The sequence below is a fragment of the Cyrtonyx montezumae genome, unplaced genomic scaffold, assembly GCF_038088225.1.
Source record: "Cyrtonyx montezumae isolate F1298 unplaced genomic scaffold, pur_monq_1.0 scaffold_8, whole genome shotgun sequence".
Classification (NCBI taxonomy): Eukaryota; Metazoa; Chordata; class Aves; order Galliformes; family Odontophoridae; genus Cyrtonyx; species Cyrtonyx montezumae.
Window position 1 is genome coordinate 90,535,932 of NW_027072089.1, and position 21,736 is coordinate 90,557,667.

The 21,736-nt window shown below is 40.9% G+C and overlaps 1 protein-coding gene across 4 annotated transcripts in view; it reads left to right on the forward strand.

The window, feature by feature from the left end:
• Positions 1 to 21,736, forward strand: part of TNS3 (tensin 3) — a 225,407-nt gene that overhangs the window by 141,019 nt on the left and 62,652 nt on the right. For all 4 annotated transcript variants that reach the window (XM_065752995.1, XM_065752996.1, XM_065752998.1 and 1 more), the window contains 4 exons: positions 5,453 to 6,712; positions 20,574 to 20,740; positions 21,043 to 21,160; positions 21,253 to 21,336. In XM_065752995.1, the coding sequence (XP_065609067.1) occupies positions 5,453 to 6,712; positions 20,574 to 20,740; positions 21,043 to 21,160; positions 21,253 to 21,336 (1,629 nt within the window). The remainder of the gene's footprint in view (positions 1 to 5,452; positions 6,713 to 20,573; positions 20,741 to 21,042; positions 21,161 to 21,252; positions 21,337 to 21,736) is intronic.

Genomic DNA, 21,736 nt, shown 5'->3' on the forward strand with positions numbered 1-21,736 from the left:
ATCCTGAGAAACTGAGTATTTGCTAAGGGATGGTGTGGCTCAGAACGATCTGAGGAGGAACGATTTATTTGGGGCTTCAGTTGTGCTTACTGAATTCTATATGATACTATTCTGGAGAGAAACAGTTTCCAAACTGAGGTCCGAACCAAAAAGGGAAACCTCCAAGTCAAACCTGACCAATCACAGGAAGCACCAGTATCAATGTTGGTTGCCCCTGTGGAAGGCCAGAAATGGAAATTGCTGTTGTCACAACTAGAACAGAAAGAATACAAAGCAGAGAAAGAAGAGGAAAATCCAGGTGAGGGACCCTCCTCAAAACCACTGAGAAAAGCAACTAAGAAAAGTGAGAGACATGGAGAGAAGAGTGATGAGGTAGTTGACTATTTGTCAACCCCCTGAAGATGACTGAAAACCAAGGCTAAAGAAAGGAGTTTGTATGGCGCATGGATGAAAATATTGTCACCTGGTTACTTCAGTGTTGGGACAACGGTGCCAGAAGCGTGTCCCTAGATGGTAACAAAGCTCACCAACTAGGAGGCATTGCCATACCCAGCTGGGAAGTGCACTTGAGCCCTGCAGGACACTACTCCTCAATGATCTCCATCATGACATTGAGCTGTAGACTTCTACTCTCTGGACTCATCCCTGATGCCAGTTCTTTGTTTATTGAACAGTCTACCCAACAAAACTATGTTGTTCCAATCTGGAGAGAAGGATGTTGTGAGGTATAGTGTGTGGCATACGCCTTACTAAAGTCCAGATAGATGACATCAGTGGCTCATCCCTCATTCATTGGTGCAGGTACACTGTCATAGAAGGCCACCAGATCAGTCAAGCATGATTTGCCCTTGGTGAAGCCATGTTCATTCTCCTGTATCACCTCCCTGTCTTCTGTGTGTCTCAGCATAGCTTGCAGGATGATCTGTTCCATAATCTTTCCAAGTACAGAGGTGAGACTGACAGGTCTGTAGTTCCCTGGGTCATCCTTTCTGCCCTTCTTAAAAATAGTATGATGCCGTCTTTTTTCTAGTCACCAGGGACTTCACCTGTTTGTAACATTTTAAATACCATTGAGAGTGGCTTGGTTGACTACATCAGCTAATTCCCTCAGGATTCTGGGATACATCCCATTGGGACCAATAGATTTGTGGATGTTCAGGTTCCTCAGATGGTCTCAAATGTGGTTTTTACTTACAGTGGGAGGGACGTTGCTTCCCCAGTTCCCTTCTACCAAACCAAATGTCTTAGGGTTGCCTGATACGCACTTATTGGAGAAGACCAAGGCAAACAAATAGTTATTAAGTACCTCAGCCTTCTCCTTGTCCGTTGTTACTTGCTTGCATGCATTGCTCACTGGGGGGAGATACGTCTACCTGTATTTTCCTTTTCTGGCTGAGGTGTCCATAGAAGCCTTTCTAGATCTTGGCACCCCTTGCCAAGTTTAGCTCAAGCTGAGCCTTGGCTTTCCTGACCCTACACAACCAGCAGTTTCCTTATGCTCTTACCACATTACCTGCCCCTGTTTCCACTGCCTGTGCATTTTCTTTCTGCTCTTCAGTTTGATCAGCAGATCCTGTTTCAGCCATGCTGGTCTTTTGCTTTCTATTCCTGACTTGCTACACCTGGGGATAGAGAGCTCTTACACCTGAAGGAAAGCTTCCTTAAGATCTGCCAGCTCTGCTCTGCACCCTTGCCCATGAGGACAGTTTCCCAGGGTGTTTTGTTGACTAAATCCTTGAAGAGTTGGAAATTAGTGTTCCTAAAATTTATTGTCCTTATGTCAGCAGTTTACCAGGCAGGTTCGGCCCAGTTCCGTGACAATTGGTGCAGGAGACCCACACCCCAGGAAAGGGGAAGGGGGAAAGGGAAAAGGGAGATGAGCCTCGAAAAAAAAAACAGCGGCAGTGATCTGAGGAGGAAAGCTAATTTACTAAATAAGATATCAGAAAGCAAAATAACACAATATAATACAATATCACCAGAATTAAAGCTAATAAATAAAATGAGCGAGAGTGTCCGATAAACCAAAAGCCTTACGCTAATGCTGAAGGCGAGACAGCAGCGAGCACCCACTGCTGAGTTGATCCCAAAGGAAAGAGAGTGTCCCGTGACCGCAGACAGTTTTTATCTTTCCCTCTGAGCGGAAACACGTAAGAACGCAAAGCATCGCAAAGTCCTCTGGGGAATGTAGTTCTTCTTCTCTTCTGAGACAGGTATACCTGGAACTATCGATGATCCACATAGCTGGAGCATTAACTCTTTAAATGCAGTACATGATGTTATGGTGTGGAATACCAGTACCAAAAATCATAAAACCATGACACTACCTTATGTCCCTAAGGAGCATTAACACAGCTATAGCATGGTCACTACAACCCAGTCAGCCTCCAATCCTGATGTCACCAATCAGTTCGTTTGCACAGGTGAGCAACAGGTATTGCATTCCTCCTGGTGGGATCACCAACTGTGTGACTCAGGAAGTTATCCTGTTATGCAGCTTTTCCAGCAGGTATCTGGGTGGTTGAAGTCCTCCAGGAGGATGAGAAACTTGCTATCACGATGCCTCCTGTAGCTGGAGTTAGGCCTCCCTGTCTTTCATATGCCTTAGCATAGCTTCCAAATTCAAAAATGATCTGTTCCATGATCTTCCCTGACGCAGAGGAGAGTATTACAGTTTGGCAGTTGTTGTGGTAACATTTTCAATTTGAAAATGTCTTCAAATTGCTTTTTAGTATGCTAATTAAATGTAAACATTCAGTTGTTCAGTTTGAATGCTTCATATTTGTTATTGTTAAGTGTGTTTGTTATTCCTGTTAATATTAAAGTGTATTTAAAATATTACATGTGATAAAGCATGCAGACAGTCCAAACTGTAAAACTGATACAATCATGCGGCAGAAAGTTTAGTTTGTAGTTTGTGATGCTCTGACTCTCTTCTGTGTATTTAGTGTTCAATTGTATTTATTTATTTATTTATTGAAAAATAAATAATTCGAGATGTATTACATTGTAATGAGGAATGGTGTTTGCAGTGTGAAAGATTCAAGAACAGAGGATAGGTGGTTCTAGATAGCAGGAAGTGGGGAGGAGTGTGGAAGGATGTCAGTTCTGGGATGAAAAAAATGACATAGTGAAGCCTTCCACTTGATTTCATTAGCTGTGTAAGAAGATGAGACTTGATTCTCTGAGGTCTGTGCATAGCCAACATCACTGAGGTATGATTAATTGTGCTTATATAACGAAGCAGGAATTTGTCTGTTTTCAGTACTTATAATAGACCAGATGCTTGCATTTTCCTGCAAAATTGCTTTATTTTCCAAGGGTTTTCTAAATAGAAAAGTATGTTCTAGCCCATGTGTATTATAAATAGTTACTGATAAATTTTAATTGAGCATGTGCCTCAGATACCAGAAACAAAAGATCTTCCATCATAGATGAAGAAGGAATTGTATTCTGATTTTTGAGATTGTGGCCTTACTAGTTAAAATTGGAAACATAAAGTGCATACCAAGTCCTCTATATACATGTCAAGATTTCATAGTCAAACATGTGCTTATGATTGCTTCTGTGGAGAGGCCTTATATATTTTGAGGACTGCAGCTCTAATTGAAAGCCTAGTGTTTCCTTGTACTACCAACAAATTAAGTAAATGATTATTTGTAGTGTGTTTAGACTATCAAGTGGAAATGAATGAGTTAGTAATTACCTGATATATGTTCAGAGCAAGCATTGCTGGTAGATTCCTATCGTTCTTGCTGTGAATGGAGTACATGGTAGATGACTCTAAAGGTACTAAAAGTTCTCCAAAATAGTGTAAAAATTTGTGGAGTCATAAACATTTAATCAACAGCAGAAAAGGGAACATGATTTCTTCTTGGTGTGTGAGTAGCATGTTATATTTTCATCAAGAACTTTGTTATGAATTGTGGTGTAAATAGAAATATGAAACAAGACTATGCTATTGGTTGGATCAACTACTGAAATACAGGCTGCAGCACATTTCATGGGACCTCCTCTGAATCCTTCTGCGCCTGATTTCCTCATGAACTTACAGCCAAGTAAGGAGATGAACAGTAACAGCTGATACCCAGATACTCAGCAAACTCTGCCTGGTTCCCTAGGGATTTTCTAAGTACCGAATGTTACCGGGAAGGAGAAATGACAAGTGGAACTGTAGATTAAAAAAAAAAATGTTACAGAAATTAGAAACTATTCAGATTTTGTTTTTCTGAACTGTTGTGGCCTTCTGTCCCCACTTGATTTTAATCAGTAAGCTTTGCCTTGCTAGTACTGCAGGAAAACTTCAAGCAAAGCCAGGATGATAGTAAGATTGTATATTGATGGAAAATTTGTAAAAACTGTTTTTTCTTGAGATTTGGCTGCTATGTAAAAACTAAGCCTCCTGTCTTCTGAAGGCAGTTGCATGTGTTCTTCTTCATAACATTTGCTTTAGAAGGAATTATGAACAGAAGTACCCTTCAGATACCGGCAGTTAACAAAGTGTGTCTTGTTGATATTTCACTTTCCAATAAAGCCTAACTCCACAGAAGAGGTGAATTGACCTAAGTGTCCGTTAAGGTATACCTGAACATAGTCTGACTGATGGCTGTGCAAATATAGGGTAACTAGAGAAGAAGAGACTGAGGGGATACCATATGGTTGCCTGCAGCTTCCTCATGAAGGGATTGATGTCTGCTCTCTAGTGACAGATACTGGACCCAAGGGAATGGCATGGAGCTGCATCATGGGAGAGTCAGATTGGTGTTAGTAAAAGGTTCATCAGAGGTTGATCAGCCACTGGAACAAACCTCCCCAGGTCACAGCATGAAGCTGACAGTTCAAAGAGCTCTCAGACAAGGGGTTTGAATTTGGGTGGTGCTTTGGGGAGTGTATGGGAACTGCTGAATCACGGCCTGAACCACTGATTGGTCACCTGAGGTGAGCACCAAGTCAGCCATGGGGGCACAGGTGAAGGTGATATACCTGTGTGGGTGGAAGGGGTGGAGCCTAGTTCCTCCTCTCTCAAACCCCATTTAAGGGCTGACCACCACCAGGGAAGGATCTCTTCTTGGAGATCCCTCCCATGTGGAGTCCTCTGCGAGCCTTGTCATCTTAAAGGTGAGCCATCTTCTCTTTTGTATTACCTGTATAACTGTTTGTATAGAACTACTTAAAATATACCATCTTCTATACTATTCCCTGGTGGAGTATCGTCATTAGGAGTTATTTACTCTACAGGGAGCTAGCAGTTGAACTCAGTAATCCTTGTGGGTATCTTCCAATTCAGGATATTTATGATTCTGAATTTATAGAGCAATTTAGTTCTGCATAAACAATACCATTGATATTAGCAGTACCTCTACAGTGTGGTATGATGTAATGTCATACCTTCCAAACTCTTACATAACGCCTTGTCCCTTTCCTTCTCTTTTCTTCCTTTATCTCTCCACAGTGCTACATACACAAGGTCCTATTGATGGCAGTCTGTATGCAAAAGTAAGAAAGAAGAGCTCTTCAGATGTCAGCATCCCTGGTGTTACTCAAGGTACTCCTGTTACCAGCAGTCCTGATCACAGAGATTATACCTTGTCTGTCAGCAGTGATTCAGAACATTCAACAGTTTCCATTAGGACAGATAAAACTGAAGGGCGCCTTATACCAGGAGTCCAGCGGATTCTGAGTCCACAGGAGAAGGCAGAACTGGACAAGCTACTTAGTGGCTTTGGTTTGGAGAACTCTATCAGTTCCACCAGGAGTATGGCTGATGCTGGAAGCAAGTACAGTGGGATTCACCACATAGTGCCAGTTCAGGTTCATGTGAATGGGGACACCAAGTTGAAGGACAGGGAGACTGATATTCTGGATGATGAAATGCCTAACCATGATCTTCACAGTGTAGACAGCATTGGGACTTTGTCTTCTTCAGAAGGGCAGCACTCCACCCACCTAGGTAACTTGAGTTGCCCCAAAAGCAGTCAGAACTCGCTTTTCTCAGATGGCTTTGGAAGTAACACAGGGGAAGATCATCACAATGCCATTGCCCCAGACCTCGGAATTGGTGTGGATCCCCTCTATGAAAGATCATTTGGAAACTCTGAGCTGAGGTCAACTCAGCAATTGCAAAGGAATCCTTATGTCTCACCCCAGCCTCAAGCCTATGACCCAAGTAACTACTCTACTCACACCTGGGTTTGCCAGCAGCAGATGGTCACTGCTCACCAATATGATTTTGCATCACAGAATGAAATGAAGGTTAGCGTTCATAAAACTGTGGACAATTTAGGCATTATCAAGAGTCAGTCCCAGATCCCAGACATGGTGACACATAGCTCCAGCAGTAAAGATGCTGTTCAGAGAGGACAAGGAAGCATACCAGGTGTTGCCGAAGGTGCAGAACCTGCAGATGATGAGAGTGTTAAGTCAGAGCTAGTGCCTCAGAGAGACGCAGATAGCCAGGATCTTGGCCTGAATGCAGGGGACTTGCCAGCTTCTCCGACTTTGGATATTGATCAGTCCATTGAACAACTGAACAGGCTGATCTTGGAATTAGACCCAACATTTGAACCTATCCCAACCCGTGTTAACACCGTCACCAGGGACCGCAATCAAGCAAATGGCTTCACTAGCCAGAGTACAGATGTGGAAGAGCTTGTCATGAGTCCTGGCATCCATGAAGAATTAGAAATCACAAACAGGAATGCCTTCCAAAATGGTAAGCTGTTGTAGTACTGTTTGGATACTATATAAAGTGATTTCCCCCGCACTTGTGTGCTCTTTATATGGTGCAACAGGACCTCAAGTCAAGAATTAAACTTTCAGAGTGATTATCAAAGGATTATTTGAAATATCCTCTTTTTTTAGCAGTCCAAAAATTATGGAATCACGCTAATTCTGCATTATTAAATGCCTTTGCGTACCTGTTTTTACTTTAAAAAGATTACCGTTCAACAAATTCTAACCTGTTACAGATCATCAGTTGTGATTTTCTGCTGCTGTAAGTTTAGATGAGGGGAAGAATTCCTACATAAATTCCTGCAAGTCCTACATTTCTATGTGAGACATTTTTAGAAGTCACCTGTAGTGAAATGTTTTGTGATTTTATGATAATTATTTATTATTTCCACTGGAAGTAGGATAAAAAGCTATGATTTTATTTTCTCTTCAAATTTTAGTAGTTTTCTCTTAATTTCTGTGCAGTATATTCATTAATATAGTAATATTTCCAGTGAGATACTTTAAAACATACTTTTTTCCAAAGTTATTTCTAGAAATTGAAAGTCACCATGTTTGCTTGTTATCTGCTATCTCTGTTTTATGTCAACTGAAACCTTTCATTAATACTGTAGCTAACATTCACGACAAGCTTCTTCTGCTCTTGGAATGATAGAACCACAGAATATCCTTAGTTGGAAGGGACCCACAAGGATCATCAAGTTCAACTCCTGGGTCCACACAGGACTACCCAAAAATCAGGTCATATGTCCAGATGCTTTTTCAATTCTGTCAGCTTGGTCCTGTAACCTGGGGAGGCTGTTCCAGTGCCCAACCAGCCTCTCAGTGAAGAACCTTTTCCTGATATTCAGCCTCAACCTTTTGTGTCCCAGCTTCTTTCTGTTCCCTCAGGTTCTATCAACGGATGCTAGATAGAGATCAGCATCTGTCCATCCACTCCCCCTTGTGAGGAAGCTGTAGGCTGTAATGAGGCCTCCCCTTCTCCGGGCTGAACAAACCAAGCTGCTCCTCAGAAAGTCTCCTGTAGACCCTTCGCTATCTTTGTAGCTCTCCTTTGGACACTGCCTAATAGTATTAAGTAATTTTTGTACTTTGACACCCAAAAAACTACTCAAGGTGATGCTGTACCAGTGCAGTGTAAAGCAGGACAGTCATTTTCTTCAGTCTGCTAGCAATGCTGTGCTTGATGCACCCCAGGATATAGTTGACCTTCCTGGTTGCCTGGGCACAGTGTTGGCTCGTGCTCATCTTGCTGTTGACCAAGACCCCCAGATCACTTTCGATGTGTCTGCTCTCCAGAATCTCATTTCACAGTCTTTATGTGTAGCCAGAGTTTCCTCTTCCCTGCTGCAGAATCTGGCACTTCCTGCTGTTGAACTTCATGTGTTTGGTGATTGCCCAGCTCTCTAATATATCTAGATTATTCTTCAAGGACTATCCAACCCTTGACAGAATCAGCAGCTTCACCCAGTTTAGTATCATTAGCAAACTTGCTGAAAACATCTTCTGATCTCACTTCTAAGTCTTTTTTTGTCAGGTGACCATTCTCGTGAAGTAATGGAACAACATTCTCTCTGGTCCTGGTCCTGGTCCTTTCTTGTTAGCATGTTTTATTGTCCCTACATTACTGGCCAGCTCCAACTCTAACTGAGCTTTGGCCAGACAAAGTTTCTCCCAACAAAGGCAAACAGCATCCCTGTGGTCTTCCTGCCTGATTGTGCTTCCAGAGTCGTGGAATATCCCTGCTCAGCCACACTGGCTTTCTTTCCCATCTGCTTGACTTACGACATTTTCGAATTGCCTGTTCCTGTGCTCTCAAGAGGTGCTACCTGAAAAGTGACTGGCACTGATGTACCCCAATGCCTTCAAAATCATTTTCACAGTGGATCTTACTAACTAGTTCCCTGAACAGTCTGTAATCTGTTCTCTCCATGTTGAGGTTTTGGTGGCGGTTTGCCTCCTGTCAGCAAAGGTTTTAAATTAAACTACGTCATGGTCACTGTGGCCAGGATGGACCCCAAGTGCTACTTCATCTGTGAGACCTTCTCTGTTCACAAGCAGTAGATCTAGGTGGGCACCTTCTCTTGTTGGCTTCCTTAGTACCTGTACCAGCAAGTTATCATTGAGATGTTTTAGGAATCACTCGGACCTGTTTATATCAGCTGTGTAACGTTTCCAGTTAGCATCTGCGAAGTAAAGTCCCCTCTAAGAACAAGGGCAGATAATCTAGAGGCCTCTCAGTTCCTTAAAGAATAGTTTGTCAGTGCTGTCATTCTGAGTGAGTCATCTGTAGTAGTTTCCCATAATAACATCCTCCTCATTTTTTATTTGTTTGTCCCTTACACTTATAAAGTGTTGAATTAAACGTCTGAATGGACGCTTTTCTTTCGCTGCTTCTCTTAATTTGGTTGTGTGTGTGGAGATTTCTTAGTTTCTGGTATTGAACTGAATAACATAAGGAATGGTGTTTAATTAAAGAAAATATTTTTAGAAGATACATTCCTTCATATGGCTTTAGCAGAATAATAAATGCCTAAGTTTGCCTTTGTATCAAATGCTAAGATGTTCTGTTTTGATTTTCCAAATACCATTCAGTTTATAATAGAGCTTGACTTTAGAAGTACTTGTGATTCCACAGGTAAGACAATATGTGTGTGTGGCATCCCACCAACTTTGCTTGGAACTAGAATGTCATCAGCACATTCTGATTTTCCAATTGCTGTAGGATATTCTGGACTTGTCGTGCTGTTTTTTAAGGAATCGTGTTTGCACAGTATGAACAAAATGAATAGAGGAAAAAACAATTTGATTAAATAAGGAGGGAATCCTAGAGGGTTTTGCCCTCAATACATCATCTGCTTATGGAAAAGGAGCATTCTAGCTATAAGGAGAAATTCCAAAGATCAGATGGAAGCAACAGAAGTATAATTTCGTATCTTGTTTGAATCCACATGAGTCATAGTCATGAGCATAAAACATAAATGTTCGATATTTTCTTTCAGTTTCTGCTCAGCAGTTCAAAAGGGTAAAGCCGGAAGTTTAGACTGAATAGCAGCGTAATACTGAAAAAGCATCCTGCTGTTTCCAGAAGTCCCTGCCTCCTCCCACGCCTCAGCTATATGAGAATATGCGTGGACACTTTGAAACAGCAGAATTACTGTATTTTGAGCTGAGTGAGAAAAGGACCATCATGCCTCAAGTTTTTTATCTGATTCCTTCCATTTTCAAACAACTCTTTGGAGACCATAGCTATGAAGTATATATCAGACTCTATGCAGAGTCTGTTTTGTCCCTGATAGTTGGTGAGTGATTCATTCATCCTTAATCTCAAACCACGAGCCTTTTTTCTGTGCATTTTCTCTCGCTCATCCTTTAAGAAGTGGGAGTAAAAGAATGGCATTGTGGTACTTAAGCTGCCCTTTGTTAAAGCATCACAATCCTCTGTACTCTCCAGGGTAAATGGCAAATTTTAAACACTTAGGATGAAAAAAGATCGGTAAAAACATAACTCACTGTGTTAAGTAAATTCTTAAGTATATTCATGCATGCATATGGCATCCAAAATCTGTGAAGAAAACTCTCTTAACTCCAGTGTGGTGTTAGCAAGTGGCATTCCTTTATTCCTCACAGCATGCACTGGGCAACTTGACAAGCAAGCACACCCTCTCAGAGTTAAGGTTCTATATTTGAAGAGTTAAGACATACATATGCAGTACATTGGCATACATACTCATTATTTTTCAAGGACTCATGGATATGTGCTGATGTCCCTTAGGGCATGCTCAGTGGTATACAGGATGGTCAAGTGCCTATCTACTTCTTCCCCATTTTTCACCATCAGCTTCATCACTGACGCCTTTGACCCACTTTCAACCACTTTTACCTAGTTTGGAAGATTTTCATTATTTATTAGGATGTAGTAAGTCACTTTCGAAAACATTATATGTGGAACCCAAGTCCTTGCACACTTTGAAACAAAAGATAAAAGTATTACATCGCAACTCCATTGCTTCTTGTGAGGCAAAATCATTGAGGCAAAATATAAAAGTATTCAGTTATGTTCTCAGTGCAGAATTTTTGGGGAAAACAAAACTAATCACCTGAAATGGAAAGTTTTAGAACTATTATGGATTCCATTTGCTATAAACTAATATATTTAAACTAATGTACTAATCCCTATTGCTATGCAAATGAACCTATATCACATGAGAGCAAGCTAATTTACAGTGTCATGTATACTTCCTCTACAGATTTGCTACCTCTTAGAATCATATAGTCATAGGGGTTGGAAGGGACCTCAAGAGATCATGGAGTCCAACCCCCATGCCAAAGCAGGTTCCCTACACCAGGTTGCACAGGTAGGCGTCCAGGGGGGTCTTGAATATCTCCTGAGAAGGAGACTCCACAACTCCCCTGGGCAGCCTGTGCCAGTGCTCCATCACCATAAGAAGTTCTTGCGCACATTTGTGCAGAACCTCTTGTGCTGCAGTTTCTGGACATTTCCTCTTGCCTTATCTCCACACACTTCTGAAAAGAGCCTGGCCTCACCACTTTGTCCCCCACACCTCAGATATTTATAAACCTGGATCAGGTCCTCTCTCAGTCTTCTCTTCTCAAGGCTAAAGAGACCCAGTTCACTTAGCCTTTCTTCATATGGGAGATCCTCCAGGCCCTTCACCATCTTTGTGGCCCTCTGCTGGACTCTTTCAAATAGATCCCTGTCTTTTGTATACTGGGGAGCCCAGGACTGGACACAGTACTCCAGATGAGGCCTCACCAGGGCAGACTAGAGGGGGAGGATCACCTCCTTTGACCTGCTGGCTGCGCTCTTTTTAATGCACCCCAGAATGCCATTGGCCCTCTTGGCCACGAGAGCACACTGCTGGCTCATGGTCAACCTGTTGTCCACCAGGACACCCAGGTCCCTCTCTACAGAGCTCCTCTCCAGCAGGTCATCCCCCAGCCTGTACTGGTGCATGCAATTATTTCTCCCTAGATACAAGACTGTACACTTGCTTTTGTTAAATTTCATCCGGTTTCTGACTACCCAGCTCTCCAGCCTGTCCAGGTCTCGCTGAATGGCAGCACAGCCTTCAGGCGTGTCAGCCAATCCTCCCAACTTTGTATCATCAGCAAACTTGCAAGGGTGGCCACTATCCCTTCATCAAGGTCATTGACGAAGATGTTGAACAAGACTGGACCCAGCACAGACCCCTGGGGGACACTGCTGGATACAGGCCTTCTTTCCCTTCACAGTGGACAGTTGAAGTATAGATTTAGTCAGATTTTATCCCTTATGCCTGCACATGTATGAAGAAAAGCTGGAGTACTCAGCATGTTTCAATAGAAGACTATAAATATGCTATACTTAAAAGAAAAGAATAATAATTTAGGAGAAATAATCTTGTAAAATAATAATACCTTTTTGTTTGTAAACAGTTTGTGGTAAAATATCCCGGTCTTAATGTATATGATTTACCTCATTTTAAAGTAGACTTACAGATAACTAAGGTAAGGAAGAATGTTACTAAAGCAATTAATTGTCTGTTCGCACTAGTGCAGCAAGTGGAGGTGTAATGGATGATACAAAATGCTGGCTGCCATGAGAATGAAGAAAGAATCATGAATGAAGGATAAGTAGAATAGCAGTTTTTCACCAGTTAGTAATGATCAGTTTTTATACTGTCAGATAGTAAAATGAGCTGTATTCCCTATGACTCGATTCTTAACCTAAGAAGGATATCAAGAGAATTAATTGACCAGTGATGGAGCATAGCTGACAGATCAGGGCTGAACAGCCCTGAGTGAGAGTAAATAAATTTGAGATTGAGTTTGGATTTTTTCACTTGCTTGTTAGTCTGTTGGTTAACAGGAGTTCAGATCATAGCTGATACCCATTCTGAGTAAGAAAGAAACAATATTTTCCTTGTGCATCATTGATAAACGAGGTAATTTTTTGAGAACAGAGGTTTTTCTTGCTGCAGTACTTTTTTCTAAATACATTTGAGAAAGATTCAGAAACTAAAAATACCACAGATGTTCAGAAACTAAAAATACCACAGATGAAACTCAATCATTTTTCTGCTTCAGCCCTTTGAAGCAGTGCTCCTATTGACCTACAGATCTGAAAATTGGAACATAATCAGTGTTTTAGGTTGGAATGATTATTTGTCTTAATCTTGTAATTCATAGGTTTGTTTTCAGATGCTATACAGCTCTCTGACAAATGCTGAATTGGTGCAACTCTCCGTGCGGATGAGGGAGTGCAATTTAATTTAAACATTTCTATTTATGTTTATAACAAGCTGTTTCCTTGGTAAAGTTGTTAAACAGAGTGTAGAATTCAATTTGCAGAAGGAGCAATTGTGGAAGATGATGCAAGTAAACTCACCAACACTTTTTTGCAAGGAGTCAGGAGACTAGCAGCATGGATCTTCTGGTACTTCTGTCCACAAAGGAAAAATCCCTAGTTGCAGAGCTCTGAAAAGAATCAAAGTAGAATTTTGGCAAAATAACAAATAGAAGTGAGAAGTTTGTCTCATACATGCTAATAAACTTGGTGAAATGGAAAAGGGACTGGAGGACAAAAGGAAATAGTTTTAAACTGAAAGTGGGAAATTTTTCACTCAGTGTGGTAAAGTGCTGAAATGGTTTGCCCAGAAAAGTTGTGGTTGCTTCATCCCCGGAGGTGTTCAAGGCCAGGTTGGGTGGGACCCTGGGCAACCTGATCTAGTGCCTGATTTCATACAATCATAGAATTGTGCGAGTTAGAAGGGACCTTTAAAGGTCATCTAGTCTAGCTCCCCTATAGTGAACAGGGACATCTGAAGCTAGATAGTTGCTCAAAGCCTGGTCCAGCTTGACCTTGAATGTCTCCAGGAGCAGGGCATCTGCCACATCTCTATGGGCAGACTGTTCCAGTGCTTCACAACTCTTATCTTAAAAGATATTTCTCTTATACCCAATCCAAATCTCACTTCTTTTAGTTTGAAACCATTCCCTCTTGCCCTATTACAATAGACTCTGCTAAAGAGCATGCTCCCTTCTATCCTGTACCCTGTTTAGATATCGAACAGCCACATTCAGGTCTCCCCAGAGCCTTTTCTTTTTCAAGCTGAACAGCCCCAGCTCTCTCAGCCTGTCGTCATAGGGGAGGTGTTTCATCCCTTGGATCATTTTTGTAATCCTCCTCTGGATGTGCTTGAACAATTCCATTCCTCTTCTGTACTGAGGATGCCAAATCTGGATGCATTACACCAGTTGAGGTCTCAACAGTGCAGGGAAGAGGAGTAGGATCACTGTTCTCATCCTGCTGACTGTGCTTCTTTTGAAGGATATGTTTGTCTGTCTGTGCTGCAGGGTCATGTTGTTAGCTCCAATCCAGCTTGCCATCCACCCGTACCCTCAAGTCCTTTTTGACTCGTAGTGACAGTGTGGGGGCTGCCATGACCAAGGTGCAAGACCTTGTATGTGGCTTTGCTGAACTTCATGAGGTTCTCCTGGACTCACTGCTCAAGCCTGCCTAGGTTTCTCTGATTGACATCCCATCTCTTAGGCATGTTGATCACACAACACTGCTTGGTGTCCGAAGACTTGCTGAAGGTGCACTCGATCCCGCTGTTGATGTCAATGATGAAGATACTAAAGAGTCCCAGTCCTGACCCCTCAGGGACACTCATCACTGAACTCCATCCAGGCACTGAGCCATTGACCATCATTCTCTGACTATGATCTTTCAACCAGTTCCTCATCCACTGAACAGTTCACCTGTCAAATCCATATCTTTTCAATGTGGAGAGAAGGATATTAAGGGTGACCATGTCAAAGGCCTTACTGAAGTTCTGATAAATGACATAAATGGCTCTTCCCTTGTTTGTTGATGCAGGTACACTGTCGTAGAAGGCCACTAAGTTGGTCAGGCAGGACTTCCCATGGTGAAAACCATGCAGATTGTCTCGTATCCCCTCCCTCTCTTCCACGTGCCTTAGCATAGCTTCCATGAGGACATGTTTCATGATCTTCCCCGACACAGAAATGAGGTTGACAAGTTGATAGTTCCCTGTGCTGCCCTTTTTGCCCTTCTTAAAAATGAATGTGACTTTCATTGCCTTTTTTTCCAGTCACTAGGGAGTTCATCTGACTGCCAAATATCATTGAGAGTGGTTGGCAGCCCTGCCCAGTTCATGAGAGTTGGAACTAGATGATTAACATCCAATCCAACCCAATTGTTGATTAACCTGTATAAAAAATACATCATTTTGTTTCAGATGAATGTGCATGTGGTTATTCTTCACAACATTTTGTTCAAGATGTCATTTGTACTACTGTCTTTGAAGTAGTTATTTTTACCTTTAAATTCATAATGGTGATTGTAAAGCTGATTCTAAATATTAAAATTTATTTGTTTTGGTTTAAACCTAGAGCTATCTTGAAAACTTGATCAGTAAGCACCTTTTATCTTATACTTCATAGAAGATAAATGGTTCCTGAGAAGGAAAGCAATATTGATTTGGATAGTGTTCTGATAACATTTTTTTAAAAACATGGGGGAATCTTTAAACCATACCCTATTGAAATTCAACCTCTTTTTTTTTTTTTGTTGTTAAACCTTTTTTTTTTATTATTGTTGTGTTTCATAGTAATGGGAGACAGTTTTGTAAACCTTTCTAAATTTCTTTATAGGCTACAGCATCTGGAATTTCATGACTTTGCTAAGATCTGTGTAAGTGGCACTGAAAAAACTGCTGATAGGAGTTTTCACAATACCTTTCTAGTAAAAAAAGACCATAGTTTTATTGATCCAGGTTGAACTGATAGGACCTCTTTTATATTGTGCTAACTTCTCACATACATTAAAGCTATGATGAGAAGCTTACTTGAGCATATCTGCTTTTTTTTTCAGTGCTCTTTGTAAGAGGGATGATTTCCAAGTCTTCGATTAGCAGAATGTTATTTGTTGTGGGTATAGCTTTTTGAATTTGATAAGTTACGTTAGTTGATTGATTTATTAAATATATATCCTAGTGAGCTTTCCTTTTGTTTTTTGAGGTTCTGATTTTTTTCCTTTTTCCCTAAAACTGTATAGGATTTTTGGACATAAGCTGCATGTACATGGTTTAAATAGTTGATGGATTTTTTAAAAATATGTATGTATTACCTGTAGTCTCTCTCAGAAAGAAGTATAATGTTGCAAATGCACTGTTGAGGAATAAACGACACTTAGTGAGAATCTAGTGAGAAGCTATGATTAACGTTGATTAGGCTCTAGCCAGTGAAGATGTAATTGCAGTACTGTAACAGTTCACTATGTTGTGTAAGTTTAGCACAGAACTTTTAAGTTAAGTATCTTGTAAAACAGAAGTAATTTGCTCCCTTTTTGATGGCAGCAATTAATGTATTCCATATTTTCAATATGACAGAATTTTTCTAATTTGTTAAGGCAGAAAATGTGACATTTCAATTAATAGCATATGGTTCAAAATTTGATTGCAAATTTCTGAGTTAGTGAAAAAAAGTGGTCAATGCATAATCCTATCATCCATTTAGTTTAAAAAGTTATAAATTAAAAAAATTGATTCTTAGTAATAATGGTATAGCTTATTATTATAATGATGGTATTAGCTTAGTAGCTAATGGATTGCTAATACAGCAGTATTTTGTTCTGAAGTGCAGATCACATTTAAATTTTCCTTACCACTGTAGTTCATTGTAAGAATCTTGACAGACTTTCAGTAACTGTTGAAGATCTCTGCTTATTTCCAAAAGGTACTCTAAGCAAAAGCATGTTTGGTCTCACATTTGAATGTGAAAGTCTTGCAATTATGATTCCAGTTTTAAGTACAGTCTTGATGATTTGATACCATCTGGCACTGTCTGATCTGCTCTCCAGTTAACTGAAGGCAGTTAGCTTTACAATGTAATCAGTGTGTTATGGAATTGGAGTGTGATTCTGATTGAAAAGGGCCTTGAGAAAATCATTGGATTCAACCTCCTAAAAACAGATTCCGTTAGATAAAGCTGCCCAGGGCTGTGTCCAGTCAAGTTTCAAGAAATCCTCCATTACTGCAGATTCATAATGGTTGCAGATTCATAATGGTTCCAGATACCTGCTTCAGGAATTGACCTCTCTCCCCATGTAGCTTCATTTATTTATTTATTTATTTGTTTGTTTGTTTGTTTGTTTGTTTGTTTGTAGCTTTATTTATTTATTTATTTTACTGTTATCTGATCAGAGATTTCTTGTTTCCTCTTGTCCTGTTGCTGTAGACCTCTGAGAAGGGTCTGTCTGTAATCCATCCTTGTGGACAGATGGAAGATTTCAGTGAGGATACATTTTACTTTCTGTTACTGAAACTAAGCAAGCTTGTTCTCTCAGCTTCTTCTCCTGTTATATACACCAGCTTGTAACCATTTTGGTAACCCAATGCTGGATTCACTCCCAATTTTTCAGTATGTGCATTGCTGCGCCAAACTGGACACAGTGCTTCAGATGTGGCTTCCCAAGTACCTATGGATGTAATCAGTTATTTTGACCTGATAACTACTGCCTTGCTACCTGTGGTTTAACCTGGAAGGTAGCCAATAGCCACACAGCCATTCATTCATTTCTTCTTTTCAGTGGGAAGGAGGAGAGAAATGGAGGGAGGTGGGTAGGGAAAGTAGAGCTTGTATGTTGAGGTAGAAACTATTTACTGACACAGAAAATGAAGAAGTAATAAGAATGAATATATACATATATATTTTTCCTAAGTGAGTGATGCATAATGCTATTGCTCACCACCTGCCAAACTAGATGCCCAACTAATTCTTGAGCAGTAGAAGCCCCTCCAGACAACTCCCCCACAGTTGTATAGTTTTTAGGTGATGTCATGTGATACAGAATATCCTTTTGGACAGTTTAGGTCAGTTGTCATGGTTTTCTCCCCTCACAGCTTCTTGTGCAGCCCTAGCCCGCTTGGTGACAGGACAGTACAGGAATCTGGATCATTGTTGGCTCTGCTTGGCAATGGCTAAAAAATTGCTGTGTTATCAACATTTCTTTCTCCTCAAGCCTAAATATAACATCATACTAAACACTGTGAAGAAAATCAACTCAGTCTCAGCTGAAACCAGGGCACTGCTACATTTCAGTATGTACTTGGCCTTTTGCCACAATTGCAACAATAGCAATCTCCAGGTCCTTTTGTGCATAGCTGCTTTTTGCACCAGCCTGTATTGTTTCATAGAATACCAGCCTGTATTGTTTCATAGAATTCCTCCATCCCAGTACCATTACATAAAAAAAGCAGTGTCTCACAAAATCACAGATAAGATAAAAATACCTAGCTTTTTCTATCAGAGGGTTATTAGAAGGCAAGATATATGGAAATACTAATCCGTTGTAGCATTAAAAGAAGTTAGAAAATAGACCTCAAATTCTAAACTCTGGTTATTAAATCAAAAGATAGTCTGATTTAAAATGTTATTGTCCCCTTGCCTAACGTATTGTGCACCACTGTTTCACATATGTACTTCTGTAAGCAAAACAAACTTTCCAATCACAAGATAAGAAAAGGATTGACGATGTTGCTGTCTTGAAATTATACTTATTCAAATCATGATGTATAGCGGCTTGGTACTGGAAAGGGGTGATCACATTAAAAAGATCCAGTCAAGGATTTGAGTCATGACCAGTGCTGGTCACTGGAGTACAGTGCCCACATCTGTGGCCCCCAGTAAAAGAAGGATGCAGAGCTGTTGGAGCAAGTCCAGAGGAGGGCCACAAAGAAGATCAGAGTGCTAGACTACTTCTTTCTAAATTGGAGAGGTATGAATTTGAAGAATGAAGTATTTAATGGATTAAGAACTGGTTGGCTGATTGGAGCCAAAGGGTTGCAATCAACAGTTCTATGTATGAGTGGAGGCTGGTCATGAGTGGTGTCCCCCAAGAGTCAGTTTTGGGACCGGTGCTCTTCAACATCTTTATCAGTGACACAGATGATGGAATTGAGTGCACCCTCAGCAAGTTTGTGGATGACACCAAGCTGAGTGGTGAAGTTGGTAATAGGAGGGAAAGGAAGCCACCCAGAGGTACCTGGACAGCCTGGAGAAGTGGGCCCATTTGAACCTAATGAGGTTCAATAAAGCCAAGTGCAAGGTGTTGCACTTGGGCTGGGGCAATCCCAGGTATTTATACTGACTGTGGGAAGAACTCCTGGAGAGCAGCCCTGCAGAGAAGGACTTGGGAGTCCTGATGGATGAAAAGCACTGCTGACAGCAGTGTGTGCTTGCAGCCTGGAGAGCCAACTATATCCTGGGATGCATTAAAAAAGAGGGGGGGGGAGGAGGGGGAGCAGGGAGAGGGAGAGGGAGGTGATTGTCCTCCTCTACTCAGCTCTTGTGAGGCCTGGAGTACTGTGTCCAGGCCTGGGGCCCCCAGCGCAAGAAAGATGTGGAGCTCTTGGAACAGGTCCAGAGGAGAGCCACTAAAATGAGCAGAGGGCTAGAGCACCTCTCCTATGAGGAAAGGCTGAGGGAACTGGGCTTTTTTAACTTGGGAGAAGGAAAACTCCAGGGAGACCTCATTGTGCCCTTCTGATATTAGAAGGGAGCATATAAACTCCATGAGGGGGAATGACTGTTTACACAGGTGTATAGTGATAGGACAAGGTGAGATTTAGGTTAGATATTAGGAGGGAGTTTTACACTCAGAAGGTGGTGATGCACTGGAACAGGTTGCCCAGAGAGGTTGTGGATACCACATCCCTGGAGGCATTCAAAGCAAAACTGAATGTGGCTCTGGGCAGCCTGGTCTAGTGGTTGGCAACTGCTCATTTCAGAGGGGTTGAAAATAGACAATCTTTGAGGTCATTTTCAACCCAGGCCATTCTGTGATGATTCTATGATTCTGTGATGAAAGGATGAGGGAGTTGGGATTGTTTAGCTTGGAGAAGATAAGGCTTAGGGGAGACATTGTTGAGGTCTTCTAGTACTTGAAGGGAGCTTAGAACTGACTTTTTACACAGATAGATAGCGATAGGACAAGGGGAAATGGGTTTAAACTGAAAGAGGTGGGATTTAGGTTAGACGTTAGGAAGAAATTCTTTACTTGGAAATTGGTGACATGCTGGAACAGTCTGCCCAGAGAAGTTGTGGATGCTCCATCCATGGAGGCATTCAAGTCCTGATGTGTTCCTGGGCTGTCTCATCTAATGATTGGCAACCCTACCCACAGCAGGGGGTTGGAACTACATGATCAGTGCTTTATACCCCTGAATAACTTGGATTGTTCTGCTGCCACAGCTTTCTCTTCTTTGTATTCCATTCCTCAGACTCCAAAGGCTACTGCTCCTTTGTATACCTAATGTCTAATTTCCATATTTAATTGTGATTATCTGCTGTGTCACAAAAAGTGTACAGTGAGCTGCGTTTATAAGGTCCAGGGTCTGTGATAGCTAAAAAGCTCATCATTCTGGGAAAATGCAGTCCAGGAAAACAATTTTACTGCTGAAACCTGCAGTGTGTTAGGGGTTGGAAATGAAGATTTGACTGCCCAGTCTCTGACATTGCCATTAGAAGCAGCTATCAAAAATGAGCATCAGTGAAACATGCAGCTCCACTCCACTGGAACTAAGTGTATTGCAAGTACATTCCAACTTCTGGGAGCAAAGCTAAATGTCTATGGCTTTTTGTTTTGTTTTTCCCACCTATGTGGCTTCATAAAGCAGTTATGAAAGCAGTTATTTCATGAGTGTTCTCAAATAGAATTGCTGAAGGCACAATAAGAAGCACTTGTGTTAACTACAAGTGCAAAAACAAGAAAGCATTATTAATTGGTTTATATATTTGTTTTTCAGCAACAGGTTCAAAAGATGATGTTGCAACAGTGGGAAGGAACAGAAAGTTAAGTGTTGGACAATATGACAGTGATTTCCCTGGGCAACAGTATAGCAGGTGTGGATGGATGAAGTCTGTCACTGACCAGGCTGTAAGTTCTGGATCACTAATTCCTGTGGGGGAGACCAAAGAGGTAAGCTATGAAGAATTTTGCAAGAAACCTTTATTGAAATGAATGGCAAACAGGCAGTCCTGTGTTAATGTTCAGTGTCTAAAATCATTGTGAAGCAATTTTCTTGTTGCATTGTGGCAGTAAAAGGAGTTACATCTCTTGCCTTCTGTTGTTTCTTTGCATGGTTTTAATGTTTCCAGAGTTCTCTGTTGGAACAGTGGATGAGAAGATATAAAACCTGTAATCTGATGAAAAATGTCCAATTATGTTATAGGAATAAGTTAAAATTTTAACAGTTTTTGTAATTTTTCTGCCCTTTATAGATGTCTCTGGCATGTTATCAAGATGAAATATATGGAGGAATCTTCTCCCTAGACAGAAATGGAAATGAAGATATCCTATCCACACCAGCATTTTCACTACCACCAGAGACACCATATGGTAAGGATGTGCCTGCTTCTATTTATTTATTTTAATAGTGCAATTAACATTTTATCTGTTACTGAAGATAAGTGTTTTTCCCTCTGTCCTAGTGAAAACACCTCCACTGTACCATCAGCAGATTTCTTCTAGCCGAAAGGTCAGCAGCACATCTGATCTGTACAAAACCAGTCTTGGTAAGAGTCTCATACTACTTAATGAATTCGAAACAGAACTGTGTATGAGGGCAAGTAACATAGTGATTATTTCTTTATGTTAGGAAATTTTTTGCTCCTGTAAGCTTGCTCAATCATCTTTATCCTAAAAAGAGATAGGAGAATCTTCAGTTTTCTGTATTCAAGTAAAGGGAGAGTCTTTTGGGGCATACTCCTCTGGTGTCTCTCAAAATAAGATATTAGATATTGCCCCTTTTTCTCAGTTCAGATCACAATAATTGAACATGAAATTGTGTTATTGCATTTTAGTTCTTATGCTTGTCTGCATTCCAAAGTAGTAATGAGGATACTGTAACATCTGGTAACCAGTTCTCTCATATTGCCCTTATGTGTACTAGTGTCTACTTGAAGAGAATAGATT